Genomic DNA, 21,516 nt, shown 5'->3' with positions numbered 1-21,516 from the left:
CGATAGCCATGTACAGAGTGAATCTATATTTTGATCATTCTGTTCCACTGAATATCTAAATCCTTTATCCTAGGTCACATGAAACACCAAAGCCCAGGATGAAGAGTTACACAGCAAGACACCAAGACTCACACTGGATCCGAGATAAAGACAGAGACCTGACAAGGGGCTCCCTGGAAAAACACCGGACCTTTCATGTCTAATCCTTAACATAACACACGCACACAGGCTGTGTGTGCGGGGGAGATGCTGGGATGTGTGTCCAGAAACACTTACTGTATAAACCATGTTCCCTAAAAGCAGATAGTCTGGAGTCTTTCCGTTGCCGAACACCGTATCTGTGAAAGAAAGTGGACATGAAGCAGCTTTTAGACAAACGAGGTCTCCTGAGCAGTGATTCTGCTGCTGTTGGAACTCCATTAGATAGGGGGCAGTTAGGGTGGGCTCTGATATGTAGTCAACACACTGGGATTAGACAGCATACAAGTCCAGTACAGTGTGTGCTCTGGAGCCATGAAGTGTCATTATCGATGCAGCGATATGTAACCCTTCTGGACGAAAGAGGAGGAGGGAGAGACTGAGAGACTGAAGGCTGAGAACCAGTCGTTTGTTTTCATTGCGCCGGGAGATCAAGAGTTGTATTTCCTCATGCTGGTTATATTGTTCATTCATTACTCATTGTAAATCACTCTGTTTAGAAGTGCCCGTTGAGTGAACGTGTGATTAATCTCAAATTCACTACTTGGGTCGGCCAGTTCTAAATCTACAAACGAGAAACATGGAGGGAGGGGAGGAAGGGAGGAGAAAGAGAGAGAAGGGATAAGCAGAGGAGAGCAATATAGTGGGAGTGAGGGCTAGAAAGAGAGAGCGAGCGACAGAGAAAGAGAGCCAGAAAGAGAGAGACAGGAAGAGAAGCAGAAACAGACTCTCCCGTTACTTCCGGCTGGTCACATGCCTATGTGTGCGCTGAGGCCTTGCTGACAGCCTGTCAGTCAGAGTAAAGGGGCTGGGTGCCTTTGTTGGGAGAGCAGGCCCCAGCTTGTGTGGTCCTCTGGTATGGCCAAGACTCCAGCTCAAAGATCCCTATTCTCTCAGCACACAGCCAGAGGAGCCCGGCTTCCTGGCCATGCAGGGACAGATGAGCTAAACCAGGAACTGAGAAGTGTGTAACAAGACATCTGTGTGCACGTGTGCGTGTACTTGTGCTAGCGCATGTTTGTGATTCAGAAGTTCTGGTCGTTTACCAGACAACTAATCAGGCTATGCGTCTGAGCGTCCTCTTCTGTGCTGCACTGGCCCGCAGGAGCAGGACCTCACCGTGCAGGGAGGCCCGCGGGAGCAGGACCTCACCGTGCAGGGAGGCCCGCGGGAGCAGGACCTCACCGTGCAGGGAGGCCCGCGGGAGCAGGACCTCACCGTGCAGGGAGGCCCGCGGGAGCAGGACCTCACCGTGCAGGGAGGCCCGCGGGAGCAGGACCTCACCGTGCAGGGAGGCCCGCGGGAGCAGGACCTCACCGTGCAGGGAGGCCCGCGGGAGCAGGACCTCACCGTGCAGGGAGGCCCGCGGGAGCAGGACCTCACCGTGCAGGGAGGCCTGCGGGAGCAACTCACCGTGCTGGAAGGCTCTGAGAGGAACCCAGAAGAGGATGACCGAGTGGAAGAGGCCGTTCAGACAATGGGCCCAGAAGACCTGCGAGGAGAGAGAGGGATGGAGGGAAGGAGGTAGAAGGGGAGAGGGAGGAGGGGTTGGAGTGGGGGGTTTCAGGAGAAAAGGAGGGAGAGAGATAGAAAGGAATAGCATGAGAAACCCGGTGGGTGCCCCAGCCTGCCAGCTGACCCCTGACCCCCGCTCTTTGTCCTGGCTCAGCGCTGGGCTAAGTGGCGGTTTTGTAGGGGCCTCCGCTCTGAATGGCCACCCCGCTGACAGACACTTTGTATATCCTGTGTGTGTGTGTTACGGGACAGAGAGAGAGGGAGACATAGAGAGCGAGAGCAAGCAGGAGAGAGAGAGCGGGAGAGAGAAAAAGAGAGAGGGAGAGAGAGGGTGCTGAGGGTTTGGTTGCGTGCAGGCTTGGTGTGTGTGTGAGTATGCATTTTGTGGATGATGTCAATGTGTGTGGGAATGTGGTGTGAGTTTTTTTTTCTCTCTCTCTCAAATACCAATAATCTTGCTAAAGTATATTTGAAATTGGGGGGGAATATATGATGAGAATTAAACAAACATAAATCAGTCTAAGAACACAGAAGTTGACAACTCTGACAGGGATTAAGTTGTTTTCATGGCCATTAGTAAGGGCTGGAAAATGAGTGTGTCTGGTGTGTGTGTATGTGTATACAAGACCACCTCTGTATGTGTGTTAGTGTGTGTGTATGTGTGTAGACTTTGGATGAGCCATTTAAATCAATATTCCTGCACTAAAACCACCTTGTTTCAAATTTACATTATGCAAGAAAAGGAGCCAAACAAAACACTAATGGGCGATGTAGCATGAACCAGCCGTGAAATCCAGTCTGCCTGAACACTCTGCTTTCAGGCCCCATCTCGCCCCTGCCCTGCCCCAGACATTGCACTTATTCCTGAACGCTGCAGCCTGGTCAAACCCAAAGAGGTTGAATCACACAGTAAATAGGGGGGGGAATCATATTTCATCAGATTCAAGGAGTCTCGCCTTTTAATGCCTTGGGAGTTTAGAGGAAATCCACCGTTAGGCTGACATTTTCTGAACTATTCAACAGTTTAATAAAGCTGAATAAAATCAGTTTAATCCTGAATTTTCCATTAAATAAACAATTTCTCATGACCGCCGGGAGGACAGGAGAGTCTGGGGGGTTCAGACAGTCTTGCTCAGGGCTGAGTGTGTAGGGCTGTAATACCTTGCTCTCTCTGGCCTGACCTCCTCACCTTTGCTATCGCCTTAACAAAACAAAGCTCTGAGTCCCACACCAAGCCCAACCCCCACCAACATTACCTCACCTCACCTCCGACCCAGCACACACACTCCCACCGCAGGTAATGGCTGACCAGAACCCCCCCCCCCCCCCCTGCCACACTCCTCCATGTCTCTGAGGCTGGGATCAATTATCTCCAATGTTACAATTACACATTTAACCCAATTAGCCTCCTACTGGCATACACAACCTCTCCTCTATGGCAGGCCCCGCCCCACCGCTAGCCCCAGCCCCAGCCCCACCCCCTCAGCCTCAACACAACACTGAGTGGAACAACAAGGCCTCCAGCAACATAATGAATGCTAATGAAATCAATAAATGTTCATAATCATTTGTCCCAGTGACCGCCCCCCTCCAGCCTCACCAGCCCTCTCTTGTCTGTATCCCAGCAGGTTGCTAAGAATCGCAGCATGAATGCCTGTCTGTCCTGTAAAGATCTGGCCTTTTGTGCAACGCCTAATTGCTTAAAAAAGCATGAAAGGATGTACTTTATATCGGGCCAAATATTTCTGCTGCCCCCCACCCTCACCTCACAACCACCTCCCTTCCTCCTAGACGTTGTTGACCGAGAAGGAGAGAAAAGATTGAGAAAGAAAGAGAGAACAAGATAGAGAGATAGAGAGGCAAACAAGGTTGGCTGGTGAATGGGTTGGGGGCAGTAATTACTTATCCAGTCCATATTGAGGGTCTGAGGTTGTTATAGTGACTTAAGTGTCAGGAATATGTAATTAAAAGTGAAAGGGGACACAGTTGGGGCCACACCTGAAATATTTCACACTCTTTCCCCTCCTTCACGCACCTCAAACGGCTTTAATTCACAAAGACAGTATCTGTTGTGTACAAGAGAGCCAGGCGTGCAGGAAGAAAAGGCTTTTGGGGCCAAATTCCTGCAGGGTTTTCTCACCTGGCCAGCTGCAAGGGAAATATCAGAGGAGGAGAGTGGACAGGCCAGTGAAAACAAAACAGTGACCCAGGCCAGGCATCATGTAGAAGGCTGGAACAAGCTGGAGCTAAACTGGTAATAACTATTTGACAGGTCATTTTCGGACCCTTTCATGACATGCTAAGCCACTTTAAACAGTTTCTTCATTGGGCCTGGCTCGAGCTTGTGTCCCCACACTACTCACAGGAGGCCCGTAAAAACGCTTGGCCGTACAGACCCTTTTCTCACCCAAACAGAAGTGAAGTGTGCTCAGGCCCGTGGTGTAGTCAGGCTGTCGCAGCGAGGCGACAGGGCTGTCCTGAGGAAAACCTCCAGGAACCTGATCCACGGGGACCAACCTTGTTTCCAGCGGCCAGTCCAGACCAGACCAGACCAGGCCGTGAAAGAACCGGCCAAGGCAGACAGAGCCAGACCAGGAAGAATGTTCTTCCAGAGCAAACAAACTCACTTAAACAAATGGCATCATTTCCCGCATTGAGTCCTGTCACCCACCATGACAGCACACTCTCTGTCTCCTCTGCCCCCCTGGCCCTCTAGCCCCTGACCTCCACAACCAGTCCGCCTCTAATCTGTCTCCATGCTGCACTAACCGGGTCTCCACGCCTGTGAGGGAAGGGCGGGGGTGGGGGGCGTCTTTATTAACAGCAGGGGAAAGCTAATGGACAGCTGCCCCCCCAGGGAGAAGGCCAGACTGGGCCCTTGACCACAGCTCCCAGGCCAGACCGGAGCTCCGACTGCAGCAGACGTGAGGGTCAGACACTGTCCGCCGCGCACACAGACCGCCTCAGAAACGCATCACATGGTCGTTAAAGCAACGTAAATCGCTGCTCAGAGTCGGGACGTAAACCTTCAGCTTTGGTCACGCTGCGCTAACGATGGAAAGAAATGGATGCCGGTTCATTGTTGACTTGAATAAACAGAGGGGAATAACCATTGATGTAGGTACCTTGGTGTTGAAGCCCATTGCGTTCTGAGAGGTTTTGTAGAGTTCAGGGTATTTCAGCATGTTCTCTTTCCTGCAGGAACGCTCAAATATGCCCAGCGTCAAGGGAGGGAGAGCTGTGAAGATCTACACAGCAACAAAAATGAGCAGACACAAAAATAGAAAGATAAAAGACGTCAAATCAGATGACACATTAAATCAGAGACCTTTTGAAGTTAGAAGACCACAAGACAACCCCCAATTTTCGTCTCGGATTTTGGCTGCTAAGTTAATATATTAAAATCAGACATCAACAACCTTGACAATAGAAATTACCCACGAAATGGTAACTTTGTTTGCAATTTTCTTAAAGGTTACATGCTCCCTTTATTGACCATGAAGAGGTTCCAGGAGAACAGATCCTGGTTGTGTAGAGACACGATGCTCAAGGACTACCCAATAACAGAAGAACGATCAAAAGAAAAAAATGCATTTGGTTTGATTAACATCATACACTTCTACTACAACAGTAGAACACAGTCGAAAGTTGTCTACTTGAAATCAGGGGTTGGGGGTAGAATAGTTCCTTGGTTTCAATGGTCTCACATCACAAAAGAAGCCAACCCCCCCCAGCACTTGCCCGATTTTTATTTTGTTGGTGACCGTTAACCACGCAACACTTGAGTTGTTTTTTTTGTCTTCTATCCCGACTGGACACGCTTGCCGTTTGTTCACATGCAGAAGCAACCTGGAGGGATGGTGTGTGACGCCCTCTGCTAACTAGCCAGCAGGTATCTGAGCGAGGCGGCAGTGTCATTTCTGAGCGTTGCTGTAATGTTTGCCTGCTGAGCAGCTGCTGAGAGAGGAGTGTTGGTGTTGTGTGTCCGGGGGGCACGGGGAGGGGGCCCTGGGAGGGGGCCCTGGGAGGGGGCACGGGGAGGGGGCCCTGGGAGGGGGCACGGGGAGGGGGCATAGGGAGGGGGCACGGGGAGGGGGCCCTGGGAGGGGGCCCTGGGAGGGGGAACGGGGAGGGGGCACGGGGAGGGGGCTCCGGGAGGGGGCTCTGGGATGGACGGGGTGGGGGTTCTGTGAAGGAGTGGGGGCACTAGTGGAGACTTCCCTGTGGGCCCATCTGGAGTCTCAAGTCTGCTGTGAGGCTGTGAGGCTGCAGGGCAGCAGGACACGCTCCACTGGGCTCCTCTCTCATTCAGGGCTGGGAGGATCTCCATAGAAGGGAGGATTCGGCCCACTGCATCTGACAGACTCCCACAGAGCCGGTGGAATTTTTTGCCGCCTTCTGGATCAAGTGAGCCGGATAGCCCCCCTGACACTCAACTTATCTAAAATGGCCGGGTCTGTCAAGAAATCTGTCCAGGGCTGTAAGAATATTCGACTTCTTTCCGCTGGTCACTGTGAAATCACTTCCACTTGTGGGCCGTCAACAGTGTGCAGGCACTTCTCTCCTCTCACTTTGCTCATTGGCTTTTGTTTATTGAATTGCGTGTATCTTTAAGAAACAGCTGAAACGGTACACGTCAACTCCTTCTAATATTATTTCTTTTCTTTTTTTTTACATACAAAAGCGATATGACAGATATGAAACACAAGTTTATAAAGAGAGGAGCGCCATGAGGAACAGACATTGCATCGCACCGGTTAAGCAGCGTCTAGATTCAACCTGTTCTTTTTATCATTCACAAATGGCTGTCTTGGCCAGCTCAGCTCTTTAGGGCATGCGAGTCTGTTGTTCTTTCACATTCAGTACATAGTTAGGGGCACTGGGGGACTATGGACTTGACAAGGGGTCATAAATAAAAGTGGACATTTTTCAGGATGTCGATGACATGGCTCTGCATTAAAGCAATGGTGTCGGGGGTGCCACGAGCAATGAGTTCTAGGCCCGAGAGCGACCATAGAGGGAGGGGTGGTGGTGGGGGGGGGGGGGGGGGGGGGTAATCGAGGAGGGGATCAGGCTCTTTTCCCAGTAATGGAGGAGGGAGAGTAAATCACATGAACACTCACCACGTTGTACAGGCCGATGCACCAGCGCTCAAACAGGATCTGGCCGGAGAAGCCGTTGACGAAGGCGAACCAGATCTGAAAGAGAGACAAAAAAAAACGAAACAAGAGGAAAGTGATAAGAGAGCGTTTCCATGACAAACAGAAGACTTTTCAAATCTCCGCTGATTCGTCTCATCCCTCCTCAGGTTACGGCAGTGCAAGTCTTTTTGGAGGCAGGGGGGAGGGTTTCCTCATCGGGTGATAGGAGACAAACCCATCACAATCCCTCTGGTCTCTGCACCATCTGCCTCCCGGCCTCATGTTTCCCATCACTGATAGTGAGGCTGAGTGGATCCATGAACACGTTAGCATCGGCCGAGAGCCCCGTGGAAACTCTGCACACATCAAACCACAGCCTCTCCACCGTCCACTGACTATGGTGAACCAACGGCATGCTTTCTGGTGAGTGTATAAGTGCTGTCTGTGCTCCGACCATTGGAGACAAACCAAGCCAAAGAATGGATCAAAAGCGAGTTTATCTGAACATCTAAACACGTCCACAACATGCGTCACGTCAGAGTGGGGAAACGCGCATATTTCCAGTCAGTGTAAACTGAAACGAACCCCTAATCTGAACTGGGCTCCTTTTGAAGTTTTGACCTGTGGTCAACACATCATTACTCTCTGAAGGGGGGAGAGAGGGGGGGGGGGGGTGAGAGGGGGGAGAGAGGGGGGAGAGATGGACTGAATTAGCGTCAGGAGTAGGAGTGGGACAACACAGGCTCCAGGCTCCATCTCCACAGTGTACCGTTCCTTATAGATTCATCCCCAAGATTATGCCTCTTCATACATCAAGCCGGGGTGACTAGCCAGGTTAGTTACGAGGCAGGAGGGTGAGGGTCGGCACATGGAGGGGACCAGGGAGACCTGGATCTGCCCTGATGGGAGGGGGAGATGATCTAAACCACATGCTGGACTGGTGAGGAAGAGGAGGCTTATCACTTCATATGGTGATTAGCCCCGGACCTGTCTGGACTCGGGCTCGCCTGTCAGGCCTGCCTGAACACAACCCCCATGCACACTCAGCACCAGCAGTGTGGACGCTCTCACAACTTCCTGGTCCTCCTCATAACCTTTCGATAGGAAACATCACAGCAGAGGTTAAACCCAGGTGACCGCCGGACAGAACAGGCGGTGGAGGCGTCAGACAGGCCAGCAGCAGACACGGTCGACGGGGGGGATGGTTTTTGGTCGCGTGAGACATCCTGTCAGTCAGACGGTCCGTGCGGGTGTTCTAGTGATCCTGACAGCGCAGCTGAACAGAGCCCGTCTGCTGTTTGGCCATGGCTGTAGAGGGAACAGTGGGCGTTCTGTGTTACGCTACGGTCAGCCCGCCAACAGTTCCTCGCTTCATTTAACTGCATTATGAAGGCATGAACTGCTACAAACTCTCGACAGGGGACAAAGACGGTGGGCTGTCCCAATCCCTGCACACCCGGGCCTGTCCTCCGGCCCGGCCCATTCAATTGGGAGAGTGAATGCGTGAAAACGTTCCAAAAACAAATGTCTGTCACCCATCCCCGTTTTATTTCCCTCGGGCGGTGGGGAGTGGAGGGGTTGGGAGAGTGTGTGTGCGTGTGTGTGCGTGTAGATGGATGCGGACCCCCCTGCCCCTCCATCTACCACGCCCACCCATTCCAGCTCCTGCTCACCCCGGCATCAGGTGCATTCTACCGTGATGTTGTTTTCTTTAACTAGGGGGGCCACTGGTGGTCAGCTCCTCTCTCTCCCCTCTCCCTCTCCCTCTCCCTCTCTCTCTCTCTCTCCCTCTCTCTCTCTCTCTCTCTGTATTTTCTCTCCAGTCTCGGAGCATGTGACTACCCCCGGAGGCTATAGTAAGGAGATTCCTCCACACAGATTGAAATCACATGGTGTGCTTGCATACATACAGTACCCCCCCCCCCCCCCCCCCCCGCGCCATGGAACACTCCGGTAGGTTGCGTTTTAAGGTGGTCGTACCGGAGCGGCCGTTGCCAGGGGTTACGGCGAGGCGAAGCGCGGAGCAGGTTAGAGCGGTGGCGAGGTTGGCATAATGGTGATGAGTGGTTTGCGGGGGCGGGTCAAAGTGCTGAATTCATTACAGGCCGCTTCAATAAGGGGCTCTGGGCTGATATATTGTTGTGCAAAGTTAAAGAAGAAGCCTATTCAGAGCATGGTGCTTAGGTCCTGCTAGAGTCCCTCGCTCACTCTCTCTTGAGAGACAGATGCATTGATTTGCTCATTAAGGGAAGGACCAGACCAGCCAGGAGGGATTTTTTTAATCTTCTTTTTTCTTTCTGTCCTTACTGAGCGCCACTCAGCGGAGGGGTGTGGCTGGCCTCTCTCCCCCAGTGCACATTCTGAAAAAGCGAGGGGGGCGACGACCGAGGAGAGAGGGAAGAGGAGAGGGAGGGAATTCAAGGTGGAGTTCTACAGGTCCCTGCATATTCATCAGTGAATCAGAAATCCATGATTTTGATCCCACTGCTTCACGAGCCCCAAGTGGGACAACAAAAGTGGAGGGGGGGGGTGACACTTGTCCTCCATATAGTGACAGGCTCTTCTGCTCCCATGCAAAAAACAGACCCCTTATCCCTACTTAAAGGAGAACGAAAGCAGGAAAAAGGAAAGGCTAAAATACAAAGTTACTGAAGAAAAGCAACAGCTAAATATGAAACATGCTGGAAACGTATCGAGGTAAACAGTGGTCAGCCAGAGCTGTAATGCAGTCAGGTTGGGTCTGGTTTGAAGCCAGTCCCCCCGGCCTCCTCTTGGTCCCTCTTAACCTCCTCCTGATCCCTCCTAGCCTCCTCCTGATCCCTCCTAGCCTCCTCTGTGTCCCTCCTAGCCTCCTCTGTGTCCCTCCTAGCCTCATCCTGATCCCTCCTAGCCTCCTCCTGATCCCTCCTAGCCTCCTCCTGATCCTTCCTAGCCTCCTCTGTGTCCCTTCTAGCCTCCTCTGTGTCCCTCCTAGCCTCCTCCTGATCCCTCCTAGCCTCCTCCTGATCCCTCCTAGCCTCCTCTGTGTCCCTCCTAGCCTCCTCTGTGTCCCTCCTAGCCTCCTCCTGATCCCTCCTAGCCTCCTCCTGATCCCTCCTAGCCTCCTCCTGATCCCTCCTAGCCTCCTCTGTGTCCCTCCTAGCCTCCTCTGTGTCCCTCCTAGCCTCCTCCTGATCCCTTCTAGCTTCCTCTGTGTCCCTCCTAGCCTCCTCCTGATCCCTCCTAGCCTCATCCTGATCCCTCCTAGCCTCCTCCTGATCCCTCCTAGCCTCATCCTGATCCCTCCTAGCCTCCTCCTGATCCCTTCTAGCTTCCTCTGTGTCCCTCCTAGCCTCCTCCTGATCCCTCCTAGCTTCCTCTGTGTCCCTCCTAGCCTCCTCCTGATCCCTCCTAGCCTCCTCCTGATCCCTCCTAGCCTCCTCCTGATCCCTCCTAGCCTCCTCCTGATCCCTCCTAGCCTCATCCTGATCCCTCCTAGCCTCCTCCTGATCCCTTCTAGCTTCCTCTGTGTCCCTCCTAGCCTCCTCCTGATCCCTCCTAGCTTCCTCTGTGTCCCTCCTAGCCTCCTCCTGATCCCTCCTAGCCTCCTCCTGATCCCTCCTAGCCTCCTCCTGATCCCTCCTAGCCTCCTCCTGATCCCTCCTAGCCTCATCCTGATCCCTTCTAGCTTCCTCTGTGTCCCTCCTAGCCTCATCCTTGTCTCTCAAAGCCTCATCCTGATCCCTCCTAGCCTCCTCCTGATCCCTCCTAGCCTCCTCCTGATCCCTCCTAGCCTCATCCTGATCCCTTCTAGCTTCCTCTGTGTCCCTCCTAGCCTCATCCTTGTCTCTCAAAGCCTTCCCTCCTGGCCTCTGTCACCCCAGCCTCCATTCTAGCTCTCCTGGCCTCCACCTTGTCCTCCCTGGCCTATTCTCTGTTCCTCGGCTTTCTGAGGCCGATGCCCCAGGGCTGAATAAGCCTCTTGTAATTATCCCATAAATGCCACTTGTCCATCAGCCTCTTGGGGGCTGCCTGATAATGTGTCAATCAAACAGTGCCCAGTAAGTTCCTACTTAAACTTTACTGCTTTGAGCTAGATTTTGGCTAATTTTACAACAAAAAAATGTGCTCATTCACACAAGTTATAAAAAAGAGGTGAGTTTTATAACCTGTTATATCCTCAGACCTATTTGTCTGTGAGTCTCTCTCCAAGACCTTATAAAAATGTGACCATTGTTCTCTTTGTGAGTGGTTGTCCTGTCAGAGAGATCCTTTTGCAGCAGGAATAACTAACAGAGCACGGAAACACAGAAGCATTGAATTGGCCCACCTGTCAGTCAGTCAGAGGAGAGTGGCAGCCATACTTCCTGGCACACAATTAACCTCACTCCAGACTCCCAAGCTAAACAGCAATTACTTCCCAGCTGCTCCCTCCGCAACATAAAGACCTGCACCTACATTCACATGCTCAACAATGGCCTCCGAAAAATCCTTTCCCCCCTTCATCTTTTTTTCCTCTTCTAAAAGAAACCAAAGTCCATAGAGGAAGAGAGAGGGAATAAGGAGGAGAGCGAGAGAAAAGGAGAAAGAGAGCAGGACAGAGAAGTAGGCTTAAGTATGGTCATGGTGTTCAGATTGTAATAGACAATGTTCTCCGGACACAAAAGTGAAAATTCTCATTCGACATCCTCGGTTTACCTTCGAGCACGTAGCCCGGGAACGGACGGGAAAAACACGCGCACACAAAAGTAAACCTATTAGCGCAACAGATGTAGCTTTTAGCCCTTCCCTGAGGTTACCAGAGTCTTGGATGTCAGGCCCTTACAAAACAGGGGCGTTTGATACGTCGTGAAGCAGCAAAACAGAGGAGGGATCCCCTATTATGTACTTGAATCCCCTGAAGGAGGTAGCAGAGGGGTGGGGAGTTACATTTTCGTAAAGTAACAAAAGGTGTGCGAGGAAGGCAGGCCTAACGGAGGGGAAGGCAGACTGTACGCGCTCGAGGGAAACGAGCTCCTCTGAAAGAGAACGGCCGGGGCCTGAATGAAGGCTTGTGGCCCATCGCACAAAAGGGAGAGCGCCGATGAAGTGGGGAGGAATTTCAGCTGGAGAACCTTTAATGAGTGTGTTGAGGCTCTCCCGCCAGTCACCTTCATTTTAAGGGAAGGTAAGAGAGAGAGACAGAGACAGAGAGAGAGAGAGAGAGAGAGAGAGAGAGAGAGAGAGAGAGAGAGAGAGAGAGAGAGAGAGAGAGAGAGAGACTGGGCTGCTGTGCAGGAGTTTCTGCTCTGTGCAGTCACATCAAACGCTGCCAACTATTCCGGGTTCAAAGCGGAATTCCCAGTTGGTGCAACAAGATTACCCACAGGCTAAACTTAAGACAACAACATAAAAGGAAGCCAGACAGTTACATGAAATAGACTCAGTTCATATGTTGATGCCCCCGGCATTGGCAGCTTGATTATTTGAATGTAATTTTTGTGCCACATTTACATATGGTGTTCTATAACAAAAAAGTTTTTTGATGTTGATCGGAGCTGATCAGCGCATGTGCAATGTCTCAGAGTGAAGCCGTAAATGAGACAATAAAAATTGCAAAGATGTATAAGGAGGTGCCCTAAAACATTAATGGTGTGCCTGTTGCAGTGTCAATAAAGCTAGTTTACCATCATTATAGAAGGTAACATTATCAAAGCCTCTTAAATTGGCCCGTGTTAGAAGTAGTGCCAAGTTACAGAGGGGAAAAAGTCAACGTCATTTGAAAGCATGACCGACTGAAGGAACCGGCCTCGACCATAGAGCCAGTCAGGCCTTCCCTCACAGATGCAGACACAGGAATCCGAAAGGGCCTGGAGATTTACCACGGCACATAAACCAAAACAAGGATGAAAAACGAGTTCAGAGGTCAAGTAGCACAGAAAAAGACAAAAAAAAAAAAAAAAAAAGATCCCATTTTAACAGGGTCATATTTCTATGGCGGGTTGAGCCGCTGTAACGGTACAAGCCTTCGGTCTCATAAATGCGAAGGGGTGTTTGTCAGCAGGGACGTTCTCATGACATCTGGCTGATCTCCCCTGCTCCCTGCATAGCTGGCCCACAGGCCAGGTCCACTCACCCAGGGAGACACTGATGTCTCACTCCAGAGAGGGAGCGTGTAATTCACCGTGTCTCTGCTAGGAAAGGCCTCCCCCCCTTCCTCCACCACCACTCCCCTCCCCCTCCACCCCTACCATCCTCTCCCCTCCCTTCCCCCCCTCTCCCTCCCCCCCTTCCTTCCTATCTAAGGCCAGGGGAACGACAGTATAGAGGAAGGCTGGAGAGCTGTGATTAAAGAAAACCTTGCATGTATTTGAGGATTTGAACGGCCTCGGTTGGTGAGGCCTTAAGCCCTGCCTGTAATTAGCCAGTCAGACGCAGGTCTGTACACACCGAGCTGAGAGCCAGGACCCGTCAGCGGCGTTCGGAGACTTGAGAGAAGACCCTGAGCTCTTCCAGAGGTGCAGCTTCCCTCCGCCCAGTGTGTGAGGGCCGTAGATCAAAACGTCTCCGCACCCCTGTGGCAGAGCTGACGCTGATAGTGAACCCTCGACTTGTCAGGTCGCTCTTGGTCGGAGCTCTGAACCTGCTATCAGCACAGGGTCTGGACTCTGTCAGACGCCATAACACACACACACGCGCACGTGCGTGCACATGCACACACACAGCGCTGTGGGCTTCAAGCTTAGACGGCTCAATTTCGACCATCTCTTTTAGGCTTGACTAAAACTCAGGGTTCTTAAACACTACTTTCCAGCTCAAATGGATTTTGTTTCATTAAGGTGAATGTTGGAGTCGGCTCAGTTTGGCAGGTAATGTGTACGGCCAGTCACTAGAAACACAAACATGGAAAACCTAATGGGAATGATTTGCTTTGACGTGATAATACCATGTGGAACATTCACCATGTACGCCAATTAAGCTTGCGGCTGAATATGACCTCAGTGTCTAGAGTCATGGGGGTTCAGGGGCTTACCTCGATGATGTAGAGGACAATGTTCTTATAGAAGCAGTACAGGATACACTTGGCCACACGGTTGTAGTTCCAGGCTCCGTGCACCAGCAGTAGATTCTTCAAGTATTTGAACTGCGACGGAGGGGAGAGAAGAAGAGGCCAAGATAAATGAATAACAAGCGACTGTAATTCAGCCATCACACAGAATGCATTGTCAAAAAGGTACGTTGGGATCTAGAATGGGGGCTTAGAATCCAGCCTGGAATAGAAGCATTTAACGGAAGGAACCTTTTGAAGGAAATAAAGGAACGGTCTTATCAGTGTCTGCCAGCAGGGATCTTTAGGGGTGCTGAGGAGCAGAGGGCATGGTCTTCCTCCACACATTCCAAACATTTCTGGTCACAGTTTGATAGTGGGGTCTTAACTTTGCCTGAAGTTGTTGAAAAGGGGAGAGAGTGAGAGAGGGGCTCTGCTCTCCCAGGGTTACAGTCGAATATCTAAATGGGCTCCTGATAATCCTTCTATTTAGGGCATGTGGTGCATGTCATATTTTCGGTGTAATCATTTGCCGATAACGGTGATTAGATTGAGAACGCTGTAGCGAGCGTTTTGTGTTGCTTCCCAACCAGCTAGGAGTTTACAACAAGGCGCACACTGTACTGCAGGCTGAGGGGGGCACACTGTACTGTAGGCTGAGGGGGGCACACTGTACTGTAGGCTGAGGGGGGCACACTGTACTGCAGGCTGAGGGGGGCACACTGTACTGTAGGCTGAGGGGGGCACACTGTACTGCAGGCTGAGGGGGGCACACTGTACTGCAGGCTGAGGGGGGCACACTGTACTGTAGGCTGAGGGGGGCACACTGTACTGCAGGCTGAGGGGGGCACACTGTACTGTAGGCTGAGGGGTGCACACTGTACTGTAGGCTGAGGGGGGCACACTGTACTGCAGGCTGAGGGGGGCACACTGTACTGCAGGCTGAGGGGGGCACACTGTACTGCAGGCTGAGGGGGGCACACTGTACTGTAGGCTGAGGGGGGCACACTGTACTCCAGGCTGAGGGGGGCACACTGTACTGCAGGCTGAGGGGGGCTTGATACGGGCTGTATCTCCATCACACGGAGGTTCGTCATGCTAAACGCTAACACAAAAAAGGTCTGGCTTCTCTACAACAGCACGACCTTCCTGGGTATATGGAGATGTCTTCTGGCTGTCCTGTCAGCCGTGACCTCTGGGGGTCAGGGGTTAAACTCCTGGTGACCACAGCACAGATAGTTGATGACAGACAGACAGCTGAGGTGCCTGGCTTAACCTCTCTCTACTCTGGGCCGGCAACGCCTTAAGCTTTAGCATAACTGTGTCTAGGTCCAAGTTTCACCTCAAACCTCAGACGCTAAACAACTGCTATTATATCACTCAACTCTCGGAACTAAACCGTCTAACTTCAAAGGAAAAAGTGAATAAGAAAACAAAGTTAAATCCCCAAGACTAATGTAGTTATACAGAGAGCAGTGGGAAGGTATAGTAGGGCGAAGTTACACCAATAAGGACAAATCAATCAATGTCTGAAAAGAAACTGGAACCGCTGCAGGGTTGCGACTGATTTAATGGATTCTAGGAAGTGCCATTTGTAAATGTCATTTGGATGGTTGGGGCACTTAGGACGAGCTGCAGTCTCTGTGAGAGTAACTGGATGCTTGGGACAGAGAACGTGACTTCTGGGCCCGCTCCCCCTGCTGTGGCCCTGAGCTGTCTGAACATGGAGGACAGTGAGGAGGATGGTGCAAAACATGAACTCAAGGCATACTGGGGGGGGGGGGGGGGGGGGGGGAAGAAAACCTCAACAAAAAAAGCAGGTTGTGTCCATGATATAAGACCTCAGTGGCTTTTGTTGCGTGGCACAATGCTGGCTCTGGAGTACAGCATGTGTAAGATGATGAGTTTCAGTGATAATGCTTAGCTGGATACCAGAATATGCTTACATAGGACTGCCTGGATCAGTTTCTATGTCACTGGGGTGTCAACAGAAGCCTGTTCTGCTGCTGGTCACCTGTGTAAGCCAATCTGATCCACCACAGGAGCTGCACACCTGGCAACCTCACCTTTAACTCCTTGTTGGCTACAACCGCACTCTCGATTTGAGGTCTTTCTTTGGAACTACGGTCACAGTTTTGGAATCGTACAACCCTCCAATCACCTCTCCCAAAACACTCCTCCCCTCGTAGCTCTTGCTTCCTCTTCGGGGTCAGAATGTCCTGGGTGGCTCAGGTCAACCTGTGATGCCACTGTGCCCCTCCACCCTCCGGGCCCTCCACACCCCGGGCCCTCCACACCCCGGGCCCTCCACACCCCGGGCCCTCCACACCCCGGGCCCTCCACCCTCCGGGCCCTCCACACCCCGGGCCCTCCACACCCCGGGCCCTCCACCCTCCGGGCCCTCCACCCTCCGGGCCCTCCACACCCCGGGACCTCCACACCCCGGGCCCTCCACCCTCCGGGCCCTCCACCCTCCGGGCCCTCCACCCTCCGGGCCCTCCACACCCCGGGCCCTCCACCCTCCGGGCCCTCCACCCTCCGGGCCCTCCACCCTCCGGGCCCTCCACACCCCGGGCCCTCCACACCCCGGGGCCTCACCTGGGCGATGGAGTAGTCGGAGGAGTTGGCCGCCTGCAGGCCCTCGTTGCCGGAGATGCCCACGCCCACGTGAGCCGTCTGGATCATGCCCACGTCGTTGGCGCCGTCGCCTATAGCCAGCGTGATCACCTTCACCTGCTTCTTCACCATCTCCACCACCTCCGACTTCTGCAGCGGGGACACCCTGAGGACAGCAGGAACACAGGAAGCTGCAGTGAAGTCAGCGTCAGAGTGATTGAGTACATTAGGGCTTTTCCTGTATAAACATGAGACATGTCTGTTATTCAACCTGGTAGCAGCTGTGCACAAAGCCAGACAGCGCGCTCACAACGGAGGATCTCTTGGACAGCCGTCCACATTTCTCCAAACTCACATGAGCAATTGATCTCATTTTCCGGCTAATAATTCGGCCTCGTGGACGTTTTCTCGTTCCCCTCCAGTCTGACAATCCCCCATGACCTCTGTCTGCCTGGCTGACCTGCCTGGCTGGACCAGTAACCTAGAGGCTCATCTGCCACATCCTGCAAACCCTTCCTTTATGAGCCCCCCCCCTCCCCCCCGCTCAGAGACGGACGGACAGCGAGGCTGGAGGGGAGCATCCCCGACCGTGCAGCGCTACCACCGCCGGCCGGGCTTTAAAAGTGATGAACAGCACGGCGGGTCTCTCGAGAAAGGTGTCGTAAACGCTATGTCATCGTTACGCTAGCTAGCGAATCCCCTCGAGACCATTTACATGCTGTTTTCTACATGCTTAAAGAGGCTCCATTCATCCCTCCGGGGTCTGCTGGCGGTCCTGGGCTGGGTAATGAGGAGAGACTCGTAGGAAGAAACAGGCTGACGTCATCCGCTGGATGGAGGCAGTGGCACCTGTAGTTTGTTGTTTTTCTTAGAGCATGGCGCTGATTTTTGGCCCAGACTTGGTCACGGTCGCTTGGCCGCTTAAGTACTTCCTTTTATTTATGTGACCCGGGCAGATCAACAGAGCACCCCGTCATCATTTGAGGTGATGTTTTTAATTTGACTACCTCAGGTTTTAAGTTGCAGTTGTAAAGTACATGGCAAACTAAAGACTAATACATTAAAATATTTCCTTTTGGCCTGATTTGCTCCTGCAACACATATGCCTAAAGGGTTTGGGTTAGTCATGAGTCTCATTTCAATCAAGGCAGACACGTGAGGTAAAACTGAGTCACTACCTGAAAAGTAAATCAATAGTTTGACAGATATTTGACCGCATCACTGTGGGGGTACCTGTGAAGTAAGTGTCTCCTTGATAACAGTCAGCTGAGGGAATTCTTCATGAATACTGACCTCTAAGTCTAGATTTCCCATGATGCCTTGCTCTTACCTGCAGCATATCACAGCCTTGCAGGACAGGGCCAGGTCAAGGAAGTATTGGCGCGCTCCAAACGTGAGGGCGTATTTCAGCGTCTTTCCGTCAATGATGAGGGCAAAGTCGTTCTCCTTGTGGAGGGCATCTCCCAGCATGCCACAGTGGTGGCTGAGTGTCTCTCTGGTGGCCTGTTAAAGCACAAATAAAAATATATTTTTTATGATTACACCAAAACCATGGCAACATATTTCAACATATTTTCAAATTTTAATAAGTAATATTTTACCCTTCGATGACCATAAATGGTTTAACAATACATCTCATTTTCCCATATAGTAAAGTTGTGCAAGTCAGTTAAAATATTAGTTTATATTACTTAATACATTGACAGAACATACATAATAACAACTACCCACAAAAAACACGCTATGCTTCATAAAAAACGAGTTTGATGGCTCATTTGAAAGAGCGTGACTTCACATGGTATTAACCGTTATTGACAGAAGTCGAGGGAGGAGAAGGAGAGGGTCTGCTTTCTCAAGCACTTTAATCATTTGTTCTCAGCACCCTAGTCTGTCCATTCATCTGGGTTTTACAACCATTTTTCAGGAATGCCAAAAGCCAGCTGAATTTGTTCAAACTGGAAGCCAGGAATATTTCCACAGGCTGATTAAACCTGGACAAATTTAATCACCTCTGACATGAAAAATACAGATCCTGTATTTGACCTCTCTGTTAGTGTTATGTTTCAACTCTGAAAACGATCCTTCCAATACGGACTAGGCCTTAAATCGGAGACTGTTATTGTAAGGGTTAGCATGTGCAGGCGGAGGGGTTATGTTTGGCTGGAGATTGCACCGAACCATCGTATGATTTCGTCCAAAAAAAAAATCAAATCCCATGATTCCCGGATCATCTGCTGGAGCCATGAGCAGCGCTCGTAAACGCATCATCTCCTGCGAGCGCAGACACCCGAGACAACGGGTGTCACACAGACCCAGGCGATGAGCGTTTCAAGTCTAGAAGCGAGACCAGGCTAGGTCACACAGGATCCCGTGCATATAGCTCAGGTTTCAGGGGCCGAGTCAGAGACAGGCTGGTGAGGTACAGTAAGTCACAGCAGGCCCATCCATTCTCAGAAGCCCAGTGCTGTCTACCTCCTTAAATCAAGCTGTTAGAAAGATAAGCCATGGCATGTCCACTCCTGTAGCTCGGTTCAAGCTGCAGTACGGCAGCTGCCTGACCTGTTTCGGCCATGTTTTACAGGCCCGGTGGAGGGGATTCAGATCTTGGCCAAGACACGACTTCTCCATGGGGTGGAAGTTCAGAACCCTGAATGGATGTATTGTCAAGTCTGATGATATATGCTGCAGTGATGACGGGGCGATGCTGAAAGGATATAAACACGAGCATCACCAGCTGGATTACGTGCTCACGTTGAGGACTCCCAGCATCCACCACTCAGGAAAGCCTGGGGTGGACAGAAGCCATGATGTCATCCTTTCATTTGGGTAAGAAAAGAAAAGAAAAAAAAAACGTCCATCTTCAGCCAGATGGTGAGGTCATCAGGAGGATAAACCAATCACAGATCCCTTACAGGAGGCCGGAGCAGGTACTGACGGGACGTGTTTATTAGGAGGGTGGGATAGGATGTGTGCCATCTACTCCCGGAGCTGTGCCTGTGCATACATTACTAGCAGTAATACTACCCAGTCTTCCTGCTGGGAAATGACACTGTCTCAAACCTCAACCTGAGCAACTGATTACATGGTTACAAATGCAGATACGCTCTGTCGAATGTCCCTCAATTTCAATTATTGCTGTCTGATTAAAGCCATGGAGATGAACCCCGCCATCGTGACTGCACAGATGCAGCGTGACAAAGAAACGTATTGCTGGTCCACTGGTGGACTTCCTTTAAACTGGGCTCATGCCAGGAAACATAAGACAAGACTGACGTCTTCCTGTTTACAGTTCAACACGCAACATTTCAAATTTCAATCGAATTGTGTAAACGGACCTTCAACAATTCTAACAAAGTTAGGAGTTTTGTGATGCAGGAAATCAAGCATGCAGATGAGTTGGGATACACAAAGTGAACTTGGATACGAGGATAAGATCAAGGACCAGAACAACTCTGTTTCCCAGCATCTCTGTCCACCAGCTGTACTTGCTTCATAACAGCTGCTGCAATCTCAGATCACGAGAGAACAGCGGAAGAAACCGGAAGAGAACACCAACAAATGTCCATGTACGTATGGACAAAGCCCCATGGTAAAGCACGGTTTATTAACCAGATTTCGAGAAAAGGTCCCACACTCAGTGAGGTCTCATATTTTTTAGGGGTTGGTCTGAGTGTGATGTGCGTGCGTTATGTGGCCAACACGTGTGTGTGTGTGTGTGTGTGTGAACACCTTCAACAGAGTTATGAGACCCGACTGGGTCCTTCTAACCAGAAATCGCCACCTCAGGTCACACCTAACGCATTCACCAGATGGTCGGGCCAGGCGTGACAATTATGAGTTCTGGGTGACTTGCTGGTCATGAGAGAAGCTGAGGTGAGGAGGGAGGGGTCCTGGGAAGGTGAGGGGGTCGCACACCTCGGGGCAGCGAGATTGCACCAACGGGACCACGCAAACCTTTCCCTGGCATAACAAAGCTCTGAAACTAGAGCTTAAAAGGAAATATTTGCTAAGAAAGGGTTATGAAGGGAAGAGATGGAGAGAGAGGCAGGGAGAAGGGCGGACGTGAGGAGTCCTACACGAGCACGGCCGTCCCTGACGGGGACCAAGACGCACGCACGCCGGAGAGGAAGATGAGCGTGCACGTGCGTGCACGTGCGTGCACGTGTGTGTACGTGTGTGCACGTGTGTGTACGTGTGTGTACGTGTGTGCACGTGTGTGCACGTGTGTGCACGTGTGTGTACGTGTGTGCACGTGTGTGCACGTGTGTGTACGTGTGTGTACGTGTGTGTACGTGTGTGTACGTGTGTGCACGTGTGTGTACGTGTGTGTACGTGTGTGTACGTGTGTGTACGTGTGTGCACGTGCGGCAAGCCCTCGCTCTTGGAGAGCCAACACAGAGGAAGCACAGCACCGGGCTGGACATCTGTCTCCAGCCCTGGAACAAGGAGGAGAGCTGCCTGACCTGGGAGATGAAACAAGACCGCATTTAAAACCAAACACCAGCGTATGGCCGTGCCACATGTATATATACTTTGTAAACTACATCTCCTGAAAGTGTACTGCATGTGTTCGGGTATAAGCTATTTATCATAAAACATGATTAGAGCAGTTAAACACTAAGGCTATTTCCTCAAGTAGGGACCCTCATTTCCACTCATTTCCACTGAGGAATTCTAGGTCTAATGCAAGTTGCCTCCTTTTAAAGCCTCTTTGTTATGGCTATAACAGCAATTTTAGCCTATGTGACTCAGTAGTGTTTGGCTTAGGAGAGGCTGTATGGAGTCCATTCAGAAATACATAAGAGCCTCCATCAAGACTGAGCTCCAGTGTTGATGTAGCTCTCGAGTGATATAGCGAACAGGACATGACACACTTGATGGGGATTTTGGGGTAGAAAGGAAATGATGACGTTTGTCTAATACAGACATGAAGGCACCAGAGGAAGGAGAATTTCTGGCCTGTTGAGATGGACGCGGCACGCACACACACAGTCCCGCTCAGATCGTGTCTAGACGGCGGTTTACCAGCTCCACCTGTCA

The 21,516-nt window shown here is 51.4% G+C and overlaps 1 protein-coding gene across 3 annotated transcripts in view; it reads right to left on the bottom strand.

Moving 5' to 3' along the window:
• atp8a1 (ATPase phospholipid transporting 8A1) overlaps positions 1-21,516 on the bottom strand; it is an 88,136-nt gene that overhangs the window by 12,539 nt on the left and 54,081 nt on the right. For all 3 annotated transcript variants that reach the window (XM_062475728.1, XM_062475726.1, XM_062475727.1), the window contains 7 exons: positions 17,807-17,979; positions 16,459-16,642; positions 13,846-13,956; positions 6,837-6,911; positions 4,839-4,961; positions 1,612-1,690; positions 277-338 (listed from right to left, as the gene is read on the bottom strand). In XM_062475728.1, coding sequence (XP_062331712.1) covers positions 277-338; positions 1,612-1,690; positions 4,839-4,961; positions 6,837-6,911; positions 13,846-13,956; positions 16,459-16,642; positions 17,807-17,979 — 807 coding nt within the window. The remainder of the gene's footprint in view (positions 1-276; positions 339-1,611; positions 1,691-4,838; positions 4,962-6,836; positions 6,912-13,845; positions 13,957-16,458; positions 16,643-17,806; positions 17,980-21,516) is intronic.

This window comes from Osmerus eperlanus, chromosome 13 (assembly GCF_963692335.1).
Source record: "Osmerus eperlanus chromosome 13, fOsmEpe2.1, whole genome shotgun sequence".
In the NCBI taxonomy this organism is placed as follows: domain Eukaryota; kingdom Metazoa; phylum Chordata; class Actinopteri; order Osmeriformes; family Osmeridae; genus Osmerus; species Osmerus eperlanus.
Note: the sequence above shows the minus strand (reverse complement) of the source record. Positions and strands in the feature narration are given on the sequence as shown.